General features: G+C 42.0%; 1 protein-coding gene across 3 annotated transcripts in view; it reads left to right on the forward strand.

The window, feature by feature from the left end:
* map4k5 (mitogen-activated protein kinase kinase kinase kinase 5) overlaps nt 1–25,150 on the forward strand; it is a 107,947-nt gene that overhangs the window by 44,372 nt on the left and 38,425 nt on the right. For 2 of the 3 annotated variants that reach the window (XM_090211656.1, XM_090211655.1), the window contains exons 15-19: nt 4,125–4,183; nt 4,792–4,859; nt 13,450–13,494; nt 13,585–13,627; nt 23,965–24,099. In XM_090211656.1, the coding sequence (XP_090067782.1) occupies nt 4,125–4,183; nt 4,792–4,859; nt 13,450–13,494; nt 13,585–13,627; nt 23,965–24,099 (350 nt within the window). Of the gene's footprint in view, nt 1–4,124; nt 4,184–4,791; nt 4,860–9,300; nt 9,340–13,449; nt 13,495–13,584; nt 13,628–23,964; nt 24,100–25,150 lie in introns of all 3 variants that reach the window. The other variant, XM_090211657.1, reaches the window with a different exon arrangement.

A 25,150-nucleotide genomic window follows, 5' to 3' on the forward strand; every position in this document is an offset into this window, starting at 1 on the left:
TATAACCTTCTCCCCTAACCAGGAATAATCTATAATCAATAGTCTACAACCTTCTCCCCTAACCAGGAATAATCTATAATCAATAGTCTACAACCTTCTCCCCTAACCAGGAATAATCTATATTCAGTAGTCTATAACCCCTTCTCCCCTAACCATGAATAATCTATATTCAGTAGTCTATAACCCCATCTCCCCTGACCATGAGTAATCTATATTCAGTAGTCTATAACCCCTTCTCCCCTAACCATGAATAATCCATATTCAGTAGTCTATAACCCCATCTCCCCTGACCATGAGTAATCTATATTCAGTAGTCTATAACCCCATCTCCCCTAACCATGAGTAATCTATATTCAGTAGTCTATAACTACTTCTCCCCTAACCATGAATAATCCATATTCAGTAGTCTATAACCCCTTCTCCCCTAACCATGAATAATCTATATTCAGTAGTCTATAACCCCATCTCCCCTAACCATGAGTAATCTATATTCAGTAGTCTATAACTACTTCTCCCCTAACCATGAATAATCCATATTCAGTAGTCTATAACCCCTTCTCCCCTAACCATGAATAATCCATATTCAGTAGTCTATAACCCCATCTCCCCTGACCATGAGTAATCTATATTCAGTAGTCTATAACCCCTTCTCCCCTAACCATGAATAATCCATATTCAGTAGTCTATAACCCCATCTCCCCTGACCATGAGTAATCTATATTCAGTAGTCTATAACCCCATCTCCCCTGACCATGAGTAATCTATATTCAGTAGTCTATAACCCCTTCTCCCCTAACCATGAGTAATCTATATTCAGTAGTCTATAACCCCATCTCCCCTGACCATGAGTAATCTATATTCAGTAGTCTATAACCCCTTCTCCCCTAACCATGAGTAATCTATATTCAGTAGTCTATAACCCCATCTCCCCTAACCATGAATAATCTATATTCAGTAGTCTATAACCCCTTCTCCCCTAACCATGAATAATCTATATTCAGTAGTCTATAACCCCATCTCCCCTAACAATGAATAATCCATATTCAGTAGTCTATAACCCCATCTCCCCTAACCATGAATAATCTATATTCAATAGCCTATAACCTTCTCCCCTAACCATGAATAATCTATATTCAGTAGTCTATAACCCCATCTCCCCTAACCATGAATAATCTATATTCAGTAGTCTATAACCCCTTCTCCCCTAACCATGAATAATCTATATTCAGTAGTCTATAACCCCTTCTCCCCTAACCATGAGTAATCTATATTCAGTAGTCTATAACCCCTTCTCCCCTAACCATGAATAATCTATATTCAGTAGTCTATAACCTTCTCCTCTAACCATGAATCCTCTATATTCAGTAGTCTATAACCCCTTCTCCCCTGACCATGAATCCTCTATATTCAGTAGTCTATAACCCCTTCTCCCCTGACCATGAATCCTCTATATTCAGTAGTCTATAACCCCTTCTCCCCTAACCATGAATAATCTATATTCAGTAGTCTATAACCCCTTCTCCCCTACATTCCTAAAGAAAATACTATACTTTTTACTCCGTACATTTATCCTGACACCTAAAACTACTCGTTTCATTTTGGAATCCTTAGCAGGACAGGAAAATGGTCCAATTCACACACTTATCAAGAGAACCTGGTCATCATCCCTACTGCCTCTGACCTGGCGGACGAACTAAACACACATGCTTCGTTTTTTTATAAATGATGTCTTCGTGTTGGAGAGTGTCCCTGGCTATCTGTAAATGATGGCTTCGTGTTGGAGAGTGTCCCTGGCTATCTGTAAATGATGGCTTCGTGTTGGAGAGTGCCCCTGGCTATCTGTAAATGATGTCTTCGTGTTGGAGAGTGTCCCTGGCTATCTGTAAATGATGTCTTCGTGTTGGAGAGTGTCCCTGGCTATCTGTAAATGATGTCTTCGTGTTGGAGAGTGCCCCTGGCTATCTGTAAATGATGTCTTCGTGTTGGAGAGTGTCCCTGGCTATCTGTAAATGATGTCTTCGTGTTGGAGAGTGTCCCTGGCTATCTGTAAATGATGTCTTCGTGTTGGAGAGTGTCCCTGGCTATCTGTAAATGATGTCTTCGTGTTGGAGAGTGTCCCTGGCTATCTGTAAATGATGTCTTCGTGTTGGAGAGTGTCCCTGGCTATCTCCACATTTAAATAACAAGAAAACAGTGGTCTGGTTTGTTTAATATAAGTAATTTGAAATAAATTATACTTTTTTATTCTGATAGTTAAGTATATTTATTAAAACCAAATACTTTTAGACTTTTACTCAAGTAGTATTTTACTGGGTGACTTTCACTTTTACTTGAGTCGTTTTCTATTAAGGGATCTTTACTTTTACTCAAGTATGACAACTGGGTACTTTTTCCACCATTGCTTCTATGCAAAATACATATTCCTCTCATTCAAGTTGCGAGAGCCAAAGGGGAGGAAACGTATTCTGACAAACAGTCAATGCACAACAATACTAAATGCAATCGCGGTAAAAAAAAAACACTTTTGAAAGCAGAGTTGTGGCCTTTTGGGACTGGCATCCCAACATTCCTCCTGCTGCCACGTTTACAGTATTTCTCTACTGTAATCTAATTGTTTTACAAATGCATCTTTACAAGCAAGAGTTTCAAGCTTGGTTTAGGCACAACAGAGCTATTTTTAAGGGGCAACGGAGCCCAGGCCACAGGGCGCCTTAATGGGAAAACAGGAGGGAAAACAGGGCGCCTTAATGGGAAAACAGGAGGGACAACAGGGCGCCTTAATGGGACAACAGGGCGCTTTAATGGGACAACAGGGTGCCTTAATGGGACAACAGGGCGCCTTAATGGGACAACAGGGCGCCTTAATGGGACAACAGGGCGCCTTAATGGGACAACAGGGCGCCTTAATGGGACAACAGGGCGCCTTAATGGGACAACAGGAGGGAAAACAGGGCGCCTTAATGGGAAAACAGGAGGGAAAACAGGGCGCCTTAATGCGAAAACAGGGCGCCTTAATGGGAAAACAGGAGGGAAAACAGAGCGCCTTAATGGGAAAACAGGAGGGAAAACAGGGCGCCTTAATGGAAAAACAGGGCGCCTTAATGGGAAAACAGGGCGCCTTAATGGGAAAACAGGGCGCCTTAATGGGAAAACAGGAGGGAAAACAGGGCGCCTTAATGGAAAAACAGGGCGCCTTAATGGGACAACAGGGTGCCTTAATGGGAAAACAGGGCGCCTTCATGGGAAAACAGGTGGGAAAACAGGGCGCCTTAAATTCAATTGGTTATTTATAATAACAATCAGGATGTTGTGTCCAATGGGGTTAATGCAGATAGACAATGCTTCAGCCTATTCATTTAGCTGACAAGGTAAACATCTGTCGTTCTGCCCCTGAGCAAGGCAGTTAAACCTACTGTTCCCTCGGGCACCGATGACGTGGATGTTGATTTAAAGCCAGCCCTCCTCCGCACCACTCTGATTCATTCAGAGGTGTTGGGTTAAAAGCGGAAGGCACATTTCAGTTGAATGCATTCAGTTGTACAACTGACTAGATATGACCACTTTCCCTTTATGTACAGCCACTATGCTGCATCAGTTGGGCTACAGGTGATAATGCCTGATGCTCTGATAATATAGAGTGGGGGTAGGGGCCACAAAAATCTGAACTCATCAGGAGGGGCCACAGTGGGAGGGAGGGAAGGAAGCATTCGAACAAGGCATGTCAGAAATGGATCTTTATTCTACCAGAGAACCTTGGTTAAAAGTGATGCTCTCTATCGGGTGCCATTTTGGGACTCACATAGTGCCTGAATGTGAGATCCTAATTAACGGAGAGAGCCTGGCCTGCCCTTTGTGTTGATGGCTCTGGTTTGAAGTTTCCCCTATGTGCAGATCTAGGATGAGTTTCCCCTCACCACAACCTAACCTCAACCATTATGTGGAGAAATGTGAAACTGGTCTAAGATCAGTCGGTGTCTTAAAGGATTTACTCGGTGTTGATGCATTAAGGATACTGGAATGGTTTGTTGTGATGGTTGTGAGTGTTGGGATCTGGCTCCCCCTACTGACCGGAGTGTGTAATGTCTCAATGCCACTTCTTCAAAGCCTTCTTCTCTCCTCCACAGTTGATAAAGTGAAGTTTGAACCTCCACTGAGGAAGGAAACGGAGGCTCACACTGAAATGGTGAATATATTTAATATTACTTAAGCAATTTCATTGGTTATTTGTGATTTTTACTTCTCTTTCCCGTACTGTTTTATCAGCCGTATTTCTCTCAAACGTTGGTCAGGAAGTGATTTGTAGAATTCCCTCAAAATAAAAGGAATGTGAGGGCATCCAAAATGGCCCCCTATTCCCTCTATAGTGGAAGTACTTTTGACTAGCGTATGGGGTGCCATTTCAGACTCAGCCTGCATTGACTCTGTACCGTAACACCCTGTATATAGCCTCCACATTGACTCTGTACCGTAACACCCTGTATATAGCCTCCACATTGACTCTGTACCGTAATACCCTGTATATTCCCTCGCTACTGTTATTTTACTGCTGTTCGTTAATGATTTCTTACTGTTATTGTTTTAAATGTTGTACTTATCTTATAACTGCATTGTTGGTTAAGGGCTTTTAAGTAAGCATTTCAGTAAGGTTGTTTTAGTTTTTTTTTATACACAAGAGCCTTTGTCGAAGGTTGTTCACTGCTCTATAGGGTGCCATTTTCTACGCAGCCCCTGGTGTTATGGAACCCTAACCCTAACTAACTGTCTTGTTTGTTATTGCCGTGGTCTTTCCAGGATGTGACTAAACAGAGCGACTTCCCCTCCCCCTGGAGCCCATTCGCAGAGGGAGGCATCACGACCAGGTAAGAACCCCGTGGTAACCATCGTCATGGGAACGCCTCCGTCAAATGGCTCCAGGCTTCAGTTTTTAGCTGGCTGCGGCTGTCTCCTGTCTTGTCTGGTCCAATGTGAGTCTGCCATGCGACTAATGAATACCACCATGGTTAAGACAAAATGGAATGTCTCCCTCCACACTTACAAATATGTCAAATAAAGCTAGATAAACCAAAACAAGAGGTAATATGTATATATTTTTTTAATGTGGACTCATTACATTTTTGGCTGGTTTTATGCACCCAACAACAATTTTTTTAAGAGAGTGGGATGGTTCCTCTCCATTAGACCATGGGTACACAGGACAGCACGAGAGCCCTGGCATTAGTAATCAATACCTTTAGTTATCAATACCTTTTAGTAATCAATACCTTTTAGTAATCAATACCTTTTAGTAATCAATACCTTTAGTAATCAATACCTTTAGTAATCAATACCTTTTAGTAATCAATACATTTTAGTAATCAATACATCTGTAAATCATCTACTCTGCTCTGTTTTGTCTTTATAGGTGTTAATTAAGTAGGTTTTGAACTTTTACTGAGTTTTGTTGTGTGAATAATTTTGTGAAACCTCCCTGCTTCACCTGGCTGTGATACTAGCCCACACTACAGGGATCATTCCACGGAGGGTCAAGAGGTCAAGGGCGGGCTGCATGTTTTTACTTCTCCCTTGTATTTGATCAGGGTCTGTACCCATAAAGCTTCTTACAGTAAGAGTGCTCATCTAGGACCAGTTTTCCCCTTTAGATCATAATGAACGAGGTTATATGGACAGCGAGGGACCTGATCCTAGATCATAATGAGGTTATATGGACAGCGAGGGACCTGATCCTAGATCATAATGAGGTTATATGGACAGCGAGGGACCTGATCCTAGATCATAATGAGGTTATATGGACAGCGTGGGACCTGATCCTAGATCATAATGAGGTTATATCGACAGCGTGGGACCTGATCCTAGATCATAATGAGGTTATATGGACAGCGAGGGACCTGATCCTAGATCATGAGGTTATATGGACAGCGAGGGACCTGATCCTAGATCATAATGAGGTTATATCGACAGCGTGGGACCTGATCCTAGATCATAACGAGGTTATATCGACAGCGAGGGACCTGATCCTAGATCATAATGAGGTTATATGGACAGCGAGGGACCTGATCCTAGATCATAACGAGGTTATATGGACAGCGAGGGACCTGATCCTAGATCATAATGAGGTTATATGGACAGCGTGGGACCTGATCCTAGATCATAACGAGGTTATATGGACAGCGAGGGACCTGATCCTAGATCATGATGAGGTTATATGGACAGCGTGGGACCTGATCCTAGATCATAATGAGGTTATATGGACAGCGAGGGACCTGATCCTAGATCATAACGAGGTTATATGGACAGCGAGGGACCTGATCCTAGATCATAATGAGGTTATATGGACAGCGAGGGACCTGATCCTAGATCATGATGAGGTTATATGGACAGCGAGGGACCTGATCCTAGATCATGATGAGGTTATATGGACAGCGAGGGACCTGATCCTAGATCATAATGAGGTTATATGGACAGCGTGGGACCTGATCCTAGATCATAACGAGGTTATATGGACAGCGAGGGACCTGATCCTAGATCATGATGAGGTTATATGGACAGCGTGGGACCTGATCCTAGATCATAACGAGGTTATATGGACAGCGAGGGACCTGATCCTAGATCATAATGAGGTTATATGGACAGCGTGGGACCTGATCCTAGATCATAATGAGGTTATATCGACAGCGAGGGACCTGATCCTAGATCCTAATGAGGTTATATGGACAGCGAGGGACCTGATCCTAGATCATGATGAGGTTATATGGACAGCGAGGGACCTGATCCTAGATCATAATGAGGTTATATGGACAGCGAGGGACCTGATCCTAGATCATGATGAGGTTATATGGACAGCGTGGGACCTGATCCTAGATCATAATGAGGTTATATGGACAGCGTGGGACCTGATCCTAGATCATAATGAGGTTATATGGACAGCGAGGGACCTGATCCTAGATCATAACGAGGTTATATCGACAGCGAGGGACCTGATCCTAGATCATAATGAGGTTATATGGACAGCGAGGGACCTGATCCTAGATCATAACGAGGTTATATGGACAGCGAGGGACCTGATCCTAGATCCTAATGAGGTTATATGGACAGCGAGGGACCTGATCCTAGATCATAATGAGGTTATATGGACAGCGAGGGACCTGATCCTAGATCCTAACGAGGTTATATGGACAGCGAGGGACCTGATCCTAGATCATAACGAGGTTATATGGACAGCGAGGGACCTGATCCTAGATCATAATGAGGTTATATGGACAGCGAGGGACCTGATCCTAGATCAGCACTCCTACACTGAGACGCTTTATGACCACAGGTCACTGATCAGTCCCCCTCACCTTGTTGTCTAGATCTTAATTGGATCCAAAATAGAAAATAAATGACTAAATATACACTAGATAACTTCACGGGAATTAATTTTGACACCCCTGGACTGACCTGTTTCCATTTCACCTTAGTTTGTGTGGAGCTAGCTACCCTGTTCTCTTCTCAAAGCATGACCTTTGACCCTACACGCCTACCGGTCTCCCTGTAGTCTGGCGTGTTTGTACCAAGTTGTGAAAGAGCAAGGTTCTTGTCCGTCCACGTGCTTTGACTGTCCTTTTTGTTTTCTTTTTGTTTTCTTCTTCTCCTGTCCTTCCTCTCCGTTGCTCTCTTCTTCTCCTGTCCTTCCTCTCCGTTGCTCTCTTCTTCTCCTGTCCTTCCTCTCCGTTGCTCTCTTCTTCTCCTGTCCTTCCTCTCCGTTGCTCTCTTCTTCTCCTGTCCTCTCTGTTGCTCTCTTCTTCTCCTGTCCTTCCTCTCCGTTGCTCTCTTCTTCTCCTGTCCTTCCTCTCCGTTGCTCTCTTCTCCTGTCCTTCCTCTCCGTTGCTCTCTTCTTCTCCTGTCCTTCCTCTCCGTTGCTCTCTTCTTCTCCTGTCCTTCCTCTCCGTTGCTCTCTTCTTCTCCTTCCTTCCTCTCCGTTGCTCTCTTCTTCTCCTTCCTTCCTCTCCGTTGCTCTCTTCTTCTCCTGTCCTTCCTCTCCGTTGCTCTCTTCTTCTCCTTCCTTCCTCTCCGTTGCTTTCTTCTTCTCCTTCCTTCCTCTCCGTTGCTCTCTTCTTCTCCTGTCCTTCCTCTCCGTTGCTCTCTTCTTCTCCTGTCCTTCCTCTCCGTTGCTCTCTTCTTCTCCTTCCTTCCTCTCCGTTGCTCTCTTCTTCTCCTTCCTTCCTCTCCGTTGCTCTCTTCTTCTCCTTCCTTCCTCTCCGTTGCTCTCTTCTTCTCCTGTCCTTCCTCTCCGTTGCTCTCTTCTTCTCCTGTCCCCTTTCTCTCTGTTGCTCTCTTCTTCTCCTGTCCTTCCTCTCCGTTGCTCTCTTCTTCTCCTGTCCTTCCTCTCCGTTGCTCTCTTCTTCTCCTGTCCCCTTTCTCTCTGTTGCTCTCTTCTTCTCCTGTCCTTCCTCTCCGTTGCTCTCTTCTTCTCCTTCCTTCCTCTCCGTTGCTCTCTTCTTCGCCTGTCCTTCCTCTCCGTTGCTCTCTTCTTCTCCTGTCCCCTTTCTCTCTGTTGCTCTCTTCTTCTCCTGTCCTTCCTCTCCTTTGCTCTCTTCTTCTCCTGTCCCCTTTCTCTCTGTTGCTCTCTTCTTCTCCTGTCCTTCCTCTCCGTTGCTCTCTTCTTCTCCTGTCCTTCCTCTCCGTTGCTCTCTTCTTCTCCTGTCCTTCCTCTCCGTTGCTCTCTTCTTCGCCTGTCCTTCCTCTCCGTTGCTCTCTTCTTCTCCTGTCCCCTTTCTCTCTGTTGCTCTCTTCTTCTCCTGTCCTTCCTCTCCGTTGCTCTCTTCTTCTCCTGTCCCCTTTCTCTCTGTTGCTCTCTTCTTCTCCTGTCCTTCCTCTCCGTTGCTTTCTTCTTCTCCTGTCCTTCCTCTCCGTTGCTCTCTTCTTCGCCTGTCCTTCCTCTCCGTTGCTCTCTTCTTCTCCTGTCCTTCCTCTCCGTTGCTCTCTTCTTCTCCTGTCCCCTTTCTCTCTGTTGCTCTCTTCTTCTCCTGTCCTTCCTCTCCGTTGCTCTCTTCTTCTCCTGTCCTTCCTCTCCGTTGCTCTCTTCTTCTCCTGTCCTTCCTCTCCGTTGCTCTCTTCTTCTCCTGTCCTCTCTGTTGCTCTCTTCTCCTGTCCTTCCTCTCCGTTGCTCTCTTCTTCTCCTGTCCTTCCTCTCCGTTGCTCTCTTCTTCTCCTGTCCTTTCTCTCCGTTGCTCTCTTCTTCTCCTGTCCTTCCTCTCCGTTGCTCTCTTCTTCTCCTGTCCTTTCTCTCTGTTGCTCTCTTCTTCGCCTGTCCATCCGAAGGAGCCTTCTGAAAAGCGTTGAGGACGAGTTGTTCCAACGGTAACACTAACAACACCCCTGTGTATGTTTTCCTCAATGGCACTCTATTCCCTATTTAGTGCCCTACTTTTGACCAGAGTCAGTATGAACCCAATAAGTCCCGGTCAAAAGTAGTGCACTACATAGGGAAAAAGGGTGCTAATGGGGGAGGCAACTTGAGTGTCCTGTGGTAGGATGCCATTGACCCACTCCACTCCACTCGCTGTTGTGATGGCAGTCTGGCCGATGGGGTTAAAGGCAGCCGATGTGCTGCGGCCTGGCTGTGTGCCACCCTGCTCCGTTCATACCCATCCTGATGCCCCGCCGTGCTCTAACGTAGCTGTAAAACCCACCAGGCTGTTGTGGACCTGTAAACCCAATCGTTTCAATTCAACAATGTTTTTGGTAACTTTTTCACCAATCTAAATATGCAGCACCGCCCGCGAGTTCTGAAACAGGATGTTAAACTAGTTACAGTGGTAGCCTACACACTTAGAACCAATATGTACAACTAGTTAGTGGTAGCCTACACACTTAGAACCAATATGTACAACTAGTTAGTGGTAGCCTACACACTTAGAACCAATATGTACAACTAGTTACAGTGGTAGCCTACACACTTAGAACCAACAGAATGTAAACTAGTTACAGTGGTAGCCTACACACTTAGAACCAACAGGATGTTAAATTAGTTACAGTGGTAGCCTACACACTTAGAACCAATATGTACAACTAGTTAGTGGTAGCCTACACACTTAGAACCAATATGTACAACTAGTTACAGTGGTAGCCTACACACTTAGAACCAACAGAATGTAAACTAGTTACAGTGGTAGCCTACACACTTAGAACCAACAGGATGTTAAACTAGTTACAGTGGTAGCCTACACACTTAGAACCAACAGAATGTAAACTAGTTACAGTGGTAGCCTACACACTTAGAACCAACAGAATGTAAACTAGTTACAGTGGTAGCCTACACACTTAGAACCAACAGAATGTAAACTAGTTACAGTGGTAGCCTACACACTTAGAACCAACAGGATGTTAAACTAGTTACAGTGGTAGCCTACACACTTAGAACCAACAGGATGTTAAACTAGTTAGTGGTAGCCTACACACTTAGAACCAACAGGATGTAAACTAGTTACAGTGGTAGCCTACACACTTAGAACCAACAGGAAGTAAACTAGTTACAGTGGTAGCCTACACACTTAGAACCAACAGGAAGTAAACTAGTTACAGTGGTAGCCTACACACTTAGAACCAACAGGATGTTAAACTAGTTAGTGGTAGCCTACACACTTAGAACCAACAGGATGTAAACTAGTTACAGTGGTAGCCTACACACTTAGAACCAACAGGGAGTACAACTAGTTACAGTGGTAGCCTACACACTTAGAACCAACAGGAAGTAAACTAGTTACAGTGGTAGCCTACACACTTAGAACCAACAGGAAGTAAACTAGTTACAGTGGTAGCCTACACACTTAGACCCAACAGGATGTTAAACTAGTTACAGTGGTAGCCTACACACTTAGAACCAACAGGATGTTAAACTAGTTACAGTGGTAGCCTACACACTTAGAACCAACAGGAAGTAAACTAGTTACAGTGGTAGCCTACACACTTAGAACCAACAGGATGTTAAACTAGTTACAGTGGTAGCCTACATACAAGATCAACTGTCTGTTCATCTGTTAAATTCTACTGTGTTGTAAACCGCGCTCCCTTTAAAAGTTGCAAAATACTTGAACTAGTGCCCTATCTAATAGACCCAGTTTAAATGAGATGTGCATGGTAAATTGTAGTAGGCTAACGCTTCTTGGGAAATATGAATCCATCATAGCCAGAAAAGATGAGGTATTTATTCTGCAATCGTTGTGAAAGTAGGTATTATATTTCTAAATTTAAATATTGTTTACTTGAGACGTTCGCATAAAGCAAAAATACTTGAAGTAGTTTTATCTATTTACTACTGTAAAGTGGGTCCAATTAAATGAGCGATGGCACGCTCTATGCCTACAGGCTACTGCAGGCTACTGCAGGCTACTACAGGCTACTACAGGCTACTACAGGCTACTACAGGCTACTACAGGCTACTACAGGCTACTGCAGGCTACTGCAGGCTACTACAGGCTACTGCAGGCTACTGCAGGCTACTGCACCAGTATGAATCTATCCGAAAGAGATGAATTTATTCTTCAATGATCATGGAATTGAAATGGGGAAATAGATGGAAATAGATAGAAATAAATAGAAACAGATGCCTATATCTAACTAGTTCAGAATGCAAAGATTTAAAAAAAATTAAAAAAAATAATCACTAACGACAAATTGTAAAGAGACCCTGGCCTCAGCGTCCTTCCCTGTCAAAATAAAGATACGAATAAATAATAAACGATGGTATCTTGTTGTATTTACCTGTTTGTCATATACCTAATTGCATAAAATACTAGTCTACTTTCTGCTGCAATGCTTCAACCACTACAAACTTTGCGTTTGAGGAAAGCTAAGCACATTCTCACGTCCAGTTACATTTTTTTATAAATGCCAACTTTTCTGTTTTTTGGGGTATATTTTTTGTGCATGCGCAACATATGTAAATAAGGCCTCAGGCTCCTATTCTCTCTGAGTCACAGAGGGTCCAGGCTCTTATTCTCTCTGAGGAACGAGTCATTTACTTCATAAGCATCATCATGGAAACCAGGGTTGGGCTCAATTCCAGTCAGTTCAGGAAGTACACTGACATCCCAATTCTCTTCAATGCTTGTAGATTTGGAATGTGGTTTACTTTCTGAATTGAAATGGAATGAATTGACCACAACTCAACTCTGGTGGTAACATTACACCCCCCACCCCCCCCCAGCCCTGACCTCCCTGTTCCTCCCCTCTCTGACCTCCCTGTTCCCCCCAGCCCTGACCTCCCTGTTCCTCCCCAGCCCTGACCTCCCTGTTCCTCCCAGCCCTGACCTCCCTGTTCCCCCCAGCCCTGACCTCCCTGTTCCTCCCCTCTCTGACCTCCCTGTTCCCCCCAGCCCTGACCTCCCTGTTCCCCCCAGCCCTGACCTCCCTGTTCCCCCCAGCCCTGACTTCCCTGTTCCCCCCCAGCCCTGACCTCCCTGTTCCCCCCAGCCCTGACCTCCCTGTTCCCCCCAGCCCTGACCTCCCTGTTCCCCCCAGCCCTGACCTCCCTGTTCCCCCCAGCCCTGACCTCCCTGTTCCCCCCAGCCCTGACCTCCCTGTTCCCCCCAGCCCTGACCTCCCTGTTCCCCCCAGCCCTGACCTCCCTGTTCCTCCCCAGCCCTGACCTCCCTGTTCCTCCCCAGCCCTGACCTCCCTGTTCCTCCCCAGCCCTGACCTCCCTGTTCCTCCCAGCCCTGACCTCCCTGTTCCTCCCAGCCCTGACCTCCCTGTTCCTCCCCTCTCTGACCTCCCTGTTCCCCCCAGCCCTGACCTCCCTGTTCCCCCCAGCCCTGACCTCCCTGTTCCTCCCCTCTCTGACCTCCCTGTTCCTCCCCAGCCCTGACCTCCCTGTTCCTCCCCAGCCCTGACCTCCCTGTTCCTCCCCTCTCTGACCTCCCTGTTCCTCCCCAGCCCTGACCTCCCTGTTCCTCCCCAGCCCTGACCTCCCTGTTCCTCCCCAGCCCTGACCTCCCTGTTCCTCCCAGCCCTGACCTCCCTGTTCCTCCCCAGCCCTGACCTCCCTGTTCCTCCCCAGCCCTGACCTCCATGTTCCTCCCCTCTCTGACCTCCCTGTTCCCCCCAGCCCTGACATCCCTGTTCCCCCCCAGCCCTGACCTCCCTGTTCCCCCCAGCCCTGACCTCCCTGTTCCCCCCAGCCCTGACCTCCCTGTTCCCCCCCCAGCCCTGACCTCCCTGTTCCCCCCAGCCCTGACCTCCCTGTTCCTCCCCTCTCTGACCTCCCTGTTCCCCCCAGCCCTGACCTCCCTGTTCCCCCCCAGCCCTGACCTCCCTGTTCCCCCCCAGCCCTGACCTCCCTGTTCCCCCCAGCCCTGACCTCTGTGTTCCTCCCCTCTCTGACCTCCCTGTTCCCCCCCAGCCCTGACCTCCCTGTTCCTCCCCTCTCTGACCTCCCTGTTCTCTGTCATTCTCTCTGTCTTCCCCCAGGGGACATATGGCCCATTTGGAGGACGCCTTTGAAGACGTGGAGCTGTAAGTGCTACACACACACACACACACACACACACACACACACACACACACTGCCTGACTGACTGTCTGTCTGGTCTTCTCCAATTCTAGGTCGACCCTGAAGCATGGAATCCCACCACCTCTACCGCCAAAGGTAAATCCTTATTCACGGCATATACTGGGGTTTCAATATATATACTGGGTTTCAATATATATACTGGGGTTTCAATATATATACTGGGGTTTCAATATATACTGGGGTTTCATACTGGGGTTTCAATATATACTGGGGTGTCAATATATACTGGGGTTTCAATATATACTGGGGTTTCAATATATACTGGGGTTTCAACATATACTGGGGTTTCAATATATACTGGGGTTTCAATATATACTGGGGTTTCAACATATACTGGGGTTTCAATATATACTGGGGTTTCAACATATACTGGGGTTTCAACATATACTGGGGTTTCAATATATACTGGGGTTTCATACTGGGGTTTCAACATATACTGGGGTTTCAATATATACTGAGGTTTCAATATATACTGGGGTTTCAACATATACTGGGGTTTCAACATATACTGGGGTTTCAATATATACTGGGGTTTCAACATATACTGGGTTTCAACATATACTGGGGTTTCAATATATACTGGGGTTTCAATATATACTGGGGTTTCAACATATACTGGGGTTTCAACATATACTGGGGTTTCAACATATACTGGGGTTTCAATATATACTGGGGTTTCAATATATACTGGGGTTTCAATATATACTGGGGTTTCAATATATACTGGGGTTTCAATATATACTGGGGTTTCAACATATACTGGGGTTTCAACATATACTGGGGTTTCAACATATACTGGGGTTTCAATATATACTGGGGTTTCAATATATACTGGGGTTTCAATATATACTGGGGTTTCAATATATACTGGGGTTTCAACATATACTGGGGTTTCAACATATACTGGGGTTTCAACATATACTGGGGTTTCAATATATACTGGGGTTTCAACATATACTGGGGTTTCAATATATACTGGGGTTTCAATATATACTGGGGTTTCAACATATACTGGGGTTTCAATATATATACTGGGGTTTCAATATATACTGGGGTTTCAACATATACTGGGGTTTCAACATATACTGGGGTTTCAACATATACTGGGGTTTCAACATATACTGGGGTTTCAACATATACTGGGGTTTCAACATATACTGGGTTTTCAATATATACTGGGGTTTCAACATATACTGGGTTTCAATATATACTGGGGTTTCAACATATACTGGGGTTTCAATATATACTGGGGTTTCAATATATACTGGGGTTTCAACATATACTGGGGTTTCAATATATATACTGGGGTTTCAACATATACTGGGGTTTCAATATATACTGGGGTTTCAATATATACTGGGGTTTCAACATATACTGGGGTTTCAACATATACTGGGGTTTCAACATATACTGGGGTTTCAATATATACTGGGGTTTCAATATATACTGGGGTTTCAATATATACTGGGGTTTCAATATATACTGGGGTTTCAACATATACTGGGGTTTCAATATATACTGGGTTTCAATATGTACTGGGGTTTCAATATGTACTGGGGTTTCAATATGTACTGGGGTTTCAACATGTACTGGGGTTTCAACATATACTGGGGTTTCAATATATACTGGGGTTTCAATATATACTGGGGTTTCAATATATATACTGGGGTTTCAATATATACTGGGGTTTCAATATATACTGGGGTTTCAATATATACTGGGGTTTCAATATATATACTGGGGTTTCAATATATACTGGGGTTTCATCATATACTGGGGTTTCAATATATACTGGGGTTTCAACATATACTGGGGTTTCATCATATACTGGGGTTTCAACATACTGGGGTTTCAACATATACTGAGGTTTCAACATATACTGGGGTTTCAACATATACTGAGGTTTCAACATATACTGAGGTTTCAACATATACTGGGGTGTCAATATATACTGAGGTTTTAATATATACTGGGGTGTCAACATATACTGGGGTGTCAACATATACTGGGGTTTCAACATATACTGGGGTGTCAACATATACTGGGGTGTCAACATATACTGGGGTTTCAACATATACTGGGGTGTCAATATATACTGAGGTTTTAATATATACTGGGGTGTCAACATATACTGGGGTGTCAATATATACTGGGGTGTCAATATATACTGGGGTGTCAATATATACTGGGGTGTCAATATATACTGGGGTTTCAATATATACTGGGGTTTCAATATATACTGGGGTTTCAATATATACTGGGGTTTCAATATATACTGGGGTTTCAATATATACTGGGGTTTCAATATATACTGGGGTTTCAATATATACTGGGGTTTCAATATATACTGGGGTTTCAATATATACTGGGGTTTCAATATATACTGGGGTTTTAATATATACTGGGGTTTCAACATATTGGGGTTTCAATATATACTGGGGTTTCAATATATACTGGGGTTTCAACATACTGGGGTTTCAACATATACTGGGGTTTCAACATATACTGGGGTTTCAACATATACTGGGGTTTCAATATATACTGGGGTTTCAATATATACTGGGGTTTCAACATATACTGGGGTTTCAACATATACTGGGGTTTCAATATATACTGGGGTTTCAATATATACTGGGGTTTCAACATATACTGGGGTTTCAATATATACTGGGGTTTCAACATATACTGGGGTTTCAACATATACTGGGGTTTCAACATACTGGGGTTTCAACATACTGGGGTTTCAATATATACTGGGGTTTCAATATATACTGGGGTTTCAACATATACTGGGGTTTCAACATATACTGGGGTTTCAACATATACTGGGGTTTCAACATATACTGGGGTTTCAACATACTGGGGTTTCAACATACTGGGGTTTCAATATATACTGGGGTTTCAATATATACTGGGGTTTCAACATATACTGGGGTTTCAACATATACTGGGGTTTCAACATATACTGGGGTTTCAATATATACTGGGGTTTCAATATATACTGGGGTTTCAATATATACTGGGGTTTCAATATATACTGGGGTTTCAACATATACTGGGGTTTCAACATATACTGGGGTTTCAACATATACTGGGGTTTCAATATATACTGGGGTTTCAACATATACTGGGGTTTCAATATATACTGGGGTTTCAATATATACTGGGGTTTCAACATATACTGGGGTTTCAATATATATACTGGGGTTTCAATATATACTGGGGTTTCAACATATACTGGGGTTTCAACATATACTGGGGTTTCAACATATACTGGGGTTTCAACATATACTGGGGTTTCAACATATACTGGGTTTTCAATATATACTGCTGTTTCAACATATACTGGGTTTCAATATATACTGGGGTTTCAACATATACTGGGGTTTCAATATATACTGGGGTTTCAATATATACTGGGGTTTCAACATATACTGGGGTTTCAATATATATACTGGGGTTTCAACATATACTGGGGTTTCAATATATACTGGGGTTTCAATATATACTGGGGTTTCAACATATACTGGGGTTTCAACATATACTGGGGTTTCAACATATACTGGGGTTTCAATATATACTGGGGTTTCAATATATACTGGGGTTTCAATATATACTGGGGTTTCAACATATACTGGGGTTTCAACATATACTGGGGTTTCAATATATACTGGGTTTCAATATGTACTGGGGTTTCAATATGTACTGGGGTTTCAACATATACTGGGGTTTCAACATATACTGGGGTTTCAATATATACTGGGGTTTCAATATATACTGGGGTTTCAATATATATACTGGGGTTTCAATATATACTGGGGTTTCAATATATACTGGGGTTTCAATATATACTGGGGTTTCAATATATATACTGGGGTTTCAATATATACTGGGGTTTCATCATATACTGGGGTTTCAATATATACTGGGGTTTCAACATATACTGGGGTTTCATCATATACTGGGGTTTCAACATACTGGGGTTTCAACATATACTGAGGTTTCAACATATACTGGGGTTTCAACATATACTGAGGTTTCAACATATACTGAGGTTTCAACATATACTGGGGTGTCAATATATACTGAGGTTTTAATATATACTGGGGTGTCAACATATACTGGGGTGTCAACATATACTGGGGTTTCAACATATACTGGGGTGTCAACATATACTGGGGTGTCAACATATACTGGGGTTTCAACATATACTGGGGTGTCAATATATACTGAGGTTTTAATATATACTGGGGTGTCAACATATACTGGGGTGTCAATATATACTGGGGTGTCAATATATACTGGGGTGTCAATATATACTGGGGTGTCAATATATACTGGGGTTTCAATATATACTGGGGTTTCAATATATACTGGGGTTTCAATATATACTGGGGTTTCAATATATACTGGGGTTTCAATATATACTGGGGTTTCAATATATACTGGGGTTTCAATATATACTGGGGTTTCAATATATACTGGGGTTTCAATATATACTGGGGTTTTAATATATACTGGGGTTTCAACATATTGGGGTTTCAATATATACTGGGGTTTCAATATATACTGGGGTTTCAACATACTGGGGTTTCAACATATACTGGGGTTTCAACATATACTGGGGTTTCAACATATACTGGGGTTTCAATATATACTGGGGTTTCAACATATACTGGGGTTTCAACATATACTGGGGTTTCAATATATACTGGGGTTTCAATATATACTGGGGTTTCAACATATACTGGGGTTTCAATATATACTGGGGTTTCAACATATACTGGGGTTTCAACATATACTGGGGTTTCAACATACTGGGGTTTCAACATACTGGGGTTTCAATATATACTGGGGTTTCAACATATACTGGGGTTTCAACATATACTGGGGTTTCAACATATACTGGGGTTTCAACATACTGGGGTTTCAATATATACTGGGGTTTTAATATATACTGGGGTTTCAATATATACTGGGGTTTCAACATATACTGGGGTTTCAATATATATACTGGGGTTTCAACATATACTGGGGTTTCAATATATACTGAGGTTTCAACACATACTGAGGTTTCAACATATACTGGGGTTTCAACACATACTGAGGTTTCAACATATACTGGGGTTTCAATATATACTGGGGTTTCAATATATACTGGGGTTTCAATATATACTGGGGTTTCAATATATACTGGGGTTTCAATATATACTGGGGTTTCAACATATACTGGGGTTTCAACATATACTGGGGTTTCAATATATACTGGGGTTTCAATATATACTGGGGTTTCAATATATACTGGGGTTTCAACATACTGGGGTTTCAACATACTGGGGTTTTAATATATACTGGGGTTTCAATATATACTGGGGTTTCAATATATACTGGGGTTTCAACATACTGGGGTTTCAATATATACTGAGGTTTCAACATATACTGGGGTTTCAATATATACTGGGGTTTCAATATATACTGGGGTTTCAATATATACTGGGGTTTCAACATACTGGGGTTTCAACATACTGGGGTTTCAATATATACTGGGGTTTTAATATATACTGGGGTTTCAATATATACTGGGGTTTCAATATATACTGGGGTTTCAACATACTGGGGTTTCAACATATACTGGGGTTTCAACATATACTGGGGTGTCAATATATACTGAGGTTTTAATATATACTGGGGTGTCAACATATACTGGGGTGTCAACATATACTGGGGTTTCAACATTTACTGGGGTGTCAACATATACTGGGGTGTCAACATATACTGGGGTGTCAACATATACTGGGGTGTCAATATATACTGAGGTTTTAATATATACTGGGGTGTCAACATATACTGGGGTGTCAACATATACTGGGGTGTCAATATATACTGGGGTGTCAATATATACTGGGGTTTCAATATATACTGGGGTTTCAATATATACTGGGGTTTCAATATATACTGGGGTTTCAATATATACTGGGGTTTCAATATATACTGGGGTTTCAACATACTGGGGTTTCAATATATACTGGGGTTTCATACTGGGGATTCAATATATACTGGGGTTTCAATATATACTGGGGTGTCAACATATACTGGGGTGTCAATATATACTGGGGTGTCAATATATACTGGGGTGTCAATATATACTGGGGTTTCAATATATACTGGTGTTTCAATATATACTGGGGTTTCAATATATACTGGGGTTTCAATATATACTGGGGTTTCAACATACTGGGGTTTTAATATATACTGGGATTTCAACATATACTGGGGTTTCAACATACTGGGGTTTCAACATACTGGGGTTTTAATATATACTGGGGTTTCAATATATACTTGGGTTTCAACATATACTGGGGTTTCAATATATACTGGGGTTTCAATATATACTGGGGTTTCAATATATACTGGGGTTTCAACATATACTGGGGTTTCAATATATACTGGGGTTTCAACATACTGGGGTTTCAACATATACTGGGGTTTTAATATATACTGGGGTTTCAACATATACTGGGGTTTCAATATATACTGGGGTTTTAATATATACTGGGGTTTCAATATATACTGGGGTTTCAATATATACTGGGGTTTCAACATATACTGGGGTTTCAATATATACTGGGGTTTCAATATATACTGGGGTTTCAATATATATACTGGGGTTTCAATATATACTGGGGTTTCAACATATACTGGGGTTTCATCATATACTGGGGTTTCAATATATACTGGGGTTTCATACTGGGGTTTCAATATATATACTGGGGTTTCAATATATACTGGGGTTTCATACTGGGGTTTCAATATATATACTGGGGTTTCAACATATACTGGGGTTTCAATATATACTGAGGTTTCAACACATACTGGGGTTTCAACATATACTGGGGTTTCAACACATACTGAGGTTTCAACATATACTGGGGTTTCAATATATACTGGGGTTTCAATATATACTGGGGTTTCAATATATACTGGGGTTTCATACTGGGGTTTCAATATATACTGGGGTTTCAATATATACTGGGGTTTCAATATATACTGAGGTTTTAATATATACTGGGGTGTCAACATATACTGGGGTGTCAATATATACTGGGGTGTCAATATATACTGGGGTGTCAATATATACTGGGGTGTCAATATATACTGGGGTTTCAATATATACTGGGGTTTCAATATATACTGGGGTTTCAATATATACTGGGGTTTCAATATATACTGGGGTTTCAATATATACTGGGGTTTCAATATATACTGGGGTTTCAATATATACTGGGGTTTCAATATATACTGGGGTTTTAATATATACTGGGGTTTCAACATATTGGGGTTTCAATATATACTGGGGTTTCAATATATACTGGGGTTTCAACATACTGGGGTTTCAACATATACTGGGGTTTCAACATATACTGGGGTTTCAACATATACTGGGGTTTCAATATATACTGGGGTTTCAACATATACTGGGGTTTCAACATATACTGGGGTTTCAATATATACTGGGGTTTCAATATATACTGGGGTTTCAACATATACTGGGGTTTCAATATATACTGGGGTTTCAACATATACTGGGGTTTCAACATATACTGGGGTTTCAACATACTGGGGTTTCAACATACTGGGGTTTCAATATATACTGGGGTTTCAACATATACTGGGGTTTCAACATATACTGGGGTTTCAACATATACTGGGGTTTCAACATATACTGGGGTTTCAACATACTGGGGTTTCAATATATACTGGGGTTTTAATATATACTGGGGTTTCAATATATACTGGGGTTTCAACATATACTGGGGTTTCAATATATATACTGGGGTTTCAACAAATACTGGGGTTTCAATATATACTGAGGTTTCAACACATACTGAGGTTTCAACATATACTGGGGTTTCAACACATACTGAGGTTTCAACATATACTGGGGTTTCAATATATACTGGGGTTTCAATATATACTGGGGTTTCAATATATACTGGGGTTTCAATATATACTGGGGTTTCAATATATACTGGGGTTTCAACATATACTGGGGTTTCAACATATACTGGGGTTTCAATATATACTGGGGTTTCAATATATACTGGGGTTTCAATATATACTGGGGTTTCAACATACTGGGGTTTCAATATATACTGGGGTTTTAATATATACTGGGGTTTCAATATATACTGGGGTTTCAATATATACTGGGGTTTCAACATACTGGGGTTTCAATATATACTGAGGTTTCAACATATACTGGGGTTTCAATATATACTGGGGTTTCAATATATACTGGGGTTTCAATATATACTGGGGTTTCAACATACTGGGGTTTCAACATACTGGGGTTTCAATATATACTGGGGTTTTAATATATACTGGGGTTTCAATATATACTGGGGTTTCAACATACTGGGGTTTCAACATATACTGGGGTTTCAACATATACTGGGGTGTCAATATATACTGAGGTTTTAATATATACTGGGGTGTCAACATATACTGGGGTGTCAACATATACTGGGGTTTCAACATTTACTGGGGTGTCAACATATACTGGGGTGTCAACATATACTGGGGTGTCAACATATACTGGGGTGTCAACATATACTGGGGTGTCAATATATACTGAGGTTTTAATATATACTGGGGTGTCAACATATACTGGGGTGTCAACATATACTGGGGTGTCAATATATACTGGGGTGTCAATATATACTGGGGTTTCAATATATACTGGGGTTTCAATATATACTGGGGTTTCAATATATACTGGGGTTTCAATATATACTGGGGTTTCAATATATACTGGGGTTTCAACATACTGGGGTTTCAATATATACTGGGGTTTCATACTGGGGATTCAATATATACTGGGGTTTCAATATATACTGGGGTGTCAATATATACTGAGGTGTCAACATATACTGGGGTGTCAACATATACTGGGGTGTCAATATATACTGGGGTGTCAATATATACTGGGGTTTCAATATATACTGGGGTTTCAATATATACTGGGGTTTCAATATATACTGGGGTTTCAATATATACTGGGGTTTCAATATATACTGGGGTTTCAACATACTGGGGTTTCAATATATACTGGGGTTTCATACTGGGGATTCAATATATACTGGGGTTTCAATATATACTGGGGTGTCAACATATACTGGGGTGTCAATATATACTGGGGTGTCAATATATACTGGGGTGTCAATATATACTGGGGTTTCAATATATACTGGTGTTTCAATATATACTGGGGTTTCAATATATACTGGGGTTTCAATATATACTGGGGTTTCAACATACTGGGGTTTTAATATATACTGGGATTTCAACATATACTGGGGTTTCAACATACTGGGGTTTCAACATACTGGGGTTTTAATATATACTGGGGTTTCAATATATACTTGGGTTTCAACATATACTGGGGTTTCAATATATACTGGGGTTTCAATATATACTGGGGTTTCAATATATACTGGGGTTTCAACATATACTGGGGTTTCAATATATACTGGGGTTTCAACATACTGGGGTTTCAACATATACTGGGGTTTTAATATATACTGGGGTTTCAACATATACTGGGGTTTCAATATATACTGGGGTTTTAATATATACTGGGGTTTCAATATATACTGGGGTTTCAATATATACTGGGGTTTCAACATATACTGGGGTTTCAATATATACTGGGGTTTCAATATATACTGGGGTTTCAATATATATACTGGGGTTTCAATATATACTGGGGTTTCAACATATACTGGGGTTTCATCATATACTGGGGTTTCAATATATACTGGGGTTTCATACTGGGGTTTCAATATATATACTGGGGTTTCAATATATACTGGGGTTTCATACTGGGGTTTCAATATATATACTGGGGTTTCAACATATACTGGGGTTTCAATATATACTGAGGTTTCAACACATACTGGGGTTTCAACATATACTGGGGTTTCAACACATACTGAGGTTTCAACATATACTGGGGTTTCAATATATACTGGGGTTTCAATATATACTGGGGTTTCAATATATACTGGGGTTTCATACTGGGGTTTCAATATATACTGGGGTTTCAATATATACTGGGGTTTCAATATATACTGGGGTTTTAATATATACTGGGTTTTCAATATATACTGGGGTTTCAATATATACTGAGGTTTTAATATATACTGGGGTTTCAACACATACTGAGGTTTCAACATATACTGGGGTTTCAATATATACTGGGGTTTCAATATATACTGGGGTTTCAATATATACTGGGGTTTCATACTGGGGTTTCATCATATCCTGGGGTTTCGTCCTGGGGTTTCATCACATACTACTTCCTCTATTCTCCCTCTCCCGTCTTCCTCTCTCTCTACTTCTCTCCCCCTCAGCCTCAACTGAACAGTTTGTCAGATGAGCTAGGTCTGACTGATGAGCGGTGTCTGACGGTGAGGAGGTTCCCGGGCTCAGAGAGCAGCCCAGGCCTGGGCCCCCGGAGACTGAGCACCCCAGAGCAGGGCAACAAGGTATGTGTTTATGTTTGATGGCTTTTTCTGTTACAACGTTTGACGGTACAGTGCATTTGGAAAGTATTCAGGCCCCTTCACTTTTACGTTACAGACTTATTCTAAAATGGATGTGTGTCCCCCCCCCCCCCCCCCCCCCCCTCATCAATCTACACACAACACCCCATAATTACATCACAATACCCCATAATTACATCACAATACACCATAATGACATCACAATACACCATAATGACATCACAATACCCCATACTGACATCACAATACCCCATAATGACATCACAATACACCATAATGACATCACAATACACCATAATGACATCACAATACACCATAATGACATCACAATACACCATAATGACATCACAATACCCCATAATGACATCACAATACCCCATAATGACATCACAATACCCCATAATGACATCACAATACCCCATAATGACATCACAATACCCCATAATGACATCACAATACCCCATAATGACAAAGCAAATTATTATTATTTTTTTTGCAAATGTATAAAAATGGAGAAACATATTTCCATAAGTATTCAGACCATTTACTCAGTACTTTGTTGAAGCACTTTTGTCAGCGATTTACAGCCTCAAGTCTTCTTGGGTTTGACGCTACAAGCTTGGGACACCTGTATTTGGGAAGTATTTCACTTATTCTTCTCTGCAGATCCTCTCGAGCTCTGTCAGGTTGGATGGGGAGAGTCGCTGCACAGCTACTTTCTGGTCTCTCCAGAGACTTGTCCCGAAGCCACTCCTGCGTTGTCTTGGCTGTGTGCTTAGGGTCGTTGTGTGTTGGAAGGTGAATTTTCGCCCCAGTCTGAGGTCCTAAGTGCTCATCTAGGTTTTAATTTGCTCTCTGTACTTTGCTCTGTTCATCTTTCCCTCAATCCAGTCCCTGCCACTGAAAAACATCCTCACAGCATGATGCTGCCACCACCACCATGCTTCAGGTTAGGGATGGTACCAGGTTTCCTCCGTACTTGATGCTTGGCATTCAGGCCAAAGAGTTCAATCTTGGTTTCATCAGACCAGAG

This window comes from Oncorhynchus mykiss, chromosome 19, assembly GCF_057628025.1.
Source record: "Oncorhynchus mykiss isolate SJ-2025 chromosome 19, ASM5762802v1, whole genome shotgun sequence".
In the NCBI taxonomy this organism is placed as follows: Eukaryota; Metazoa; Chordata; class Actinopteri; order Salmoniformes; family Salmonidae; genus Oncorhynchus; species Oncorhynchus mykiss.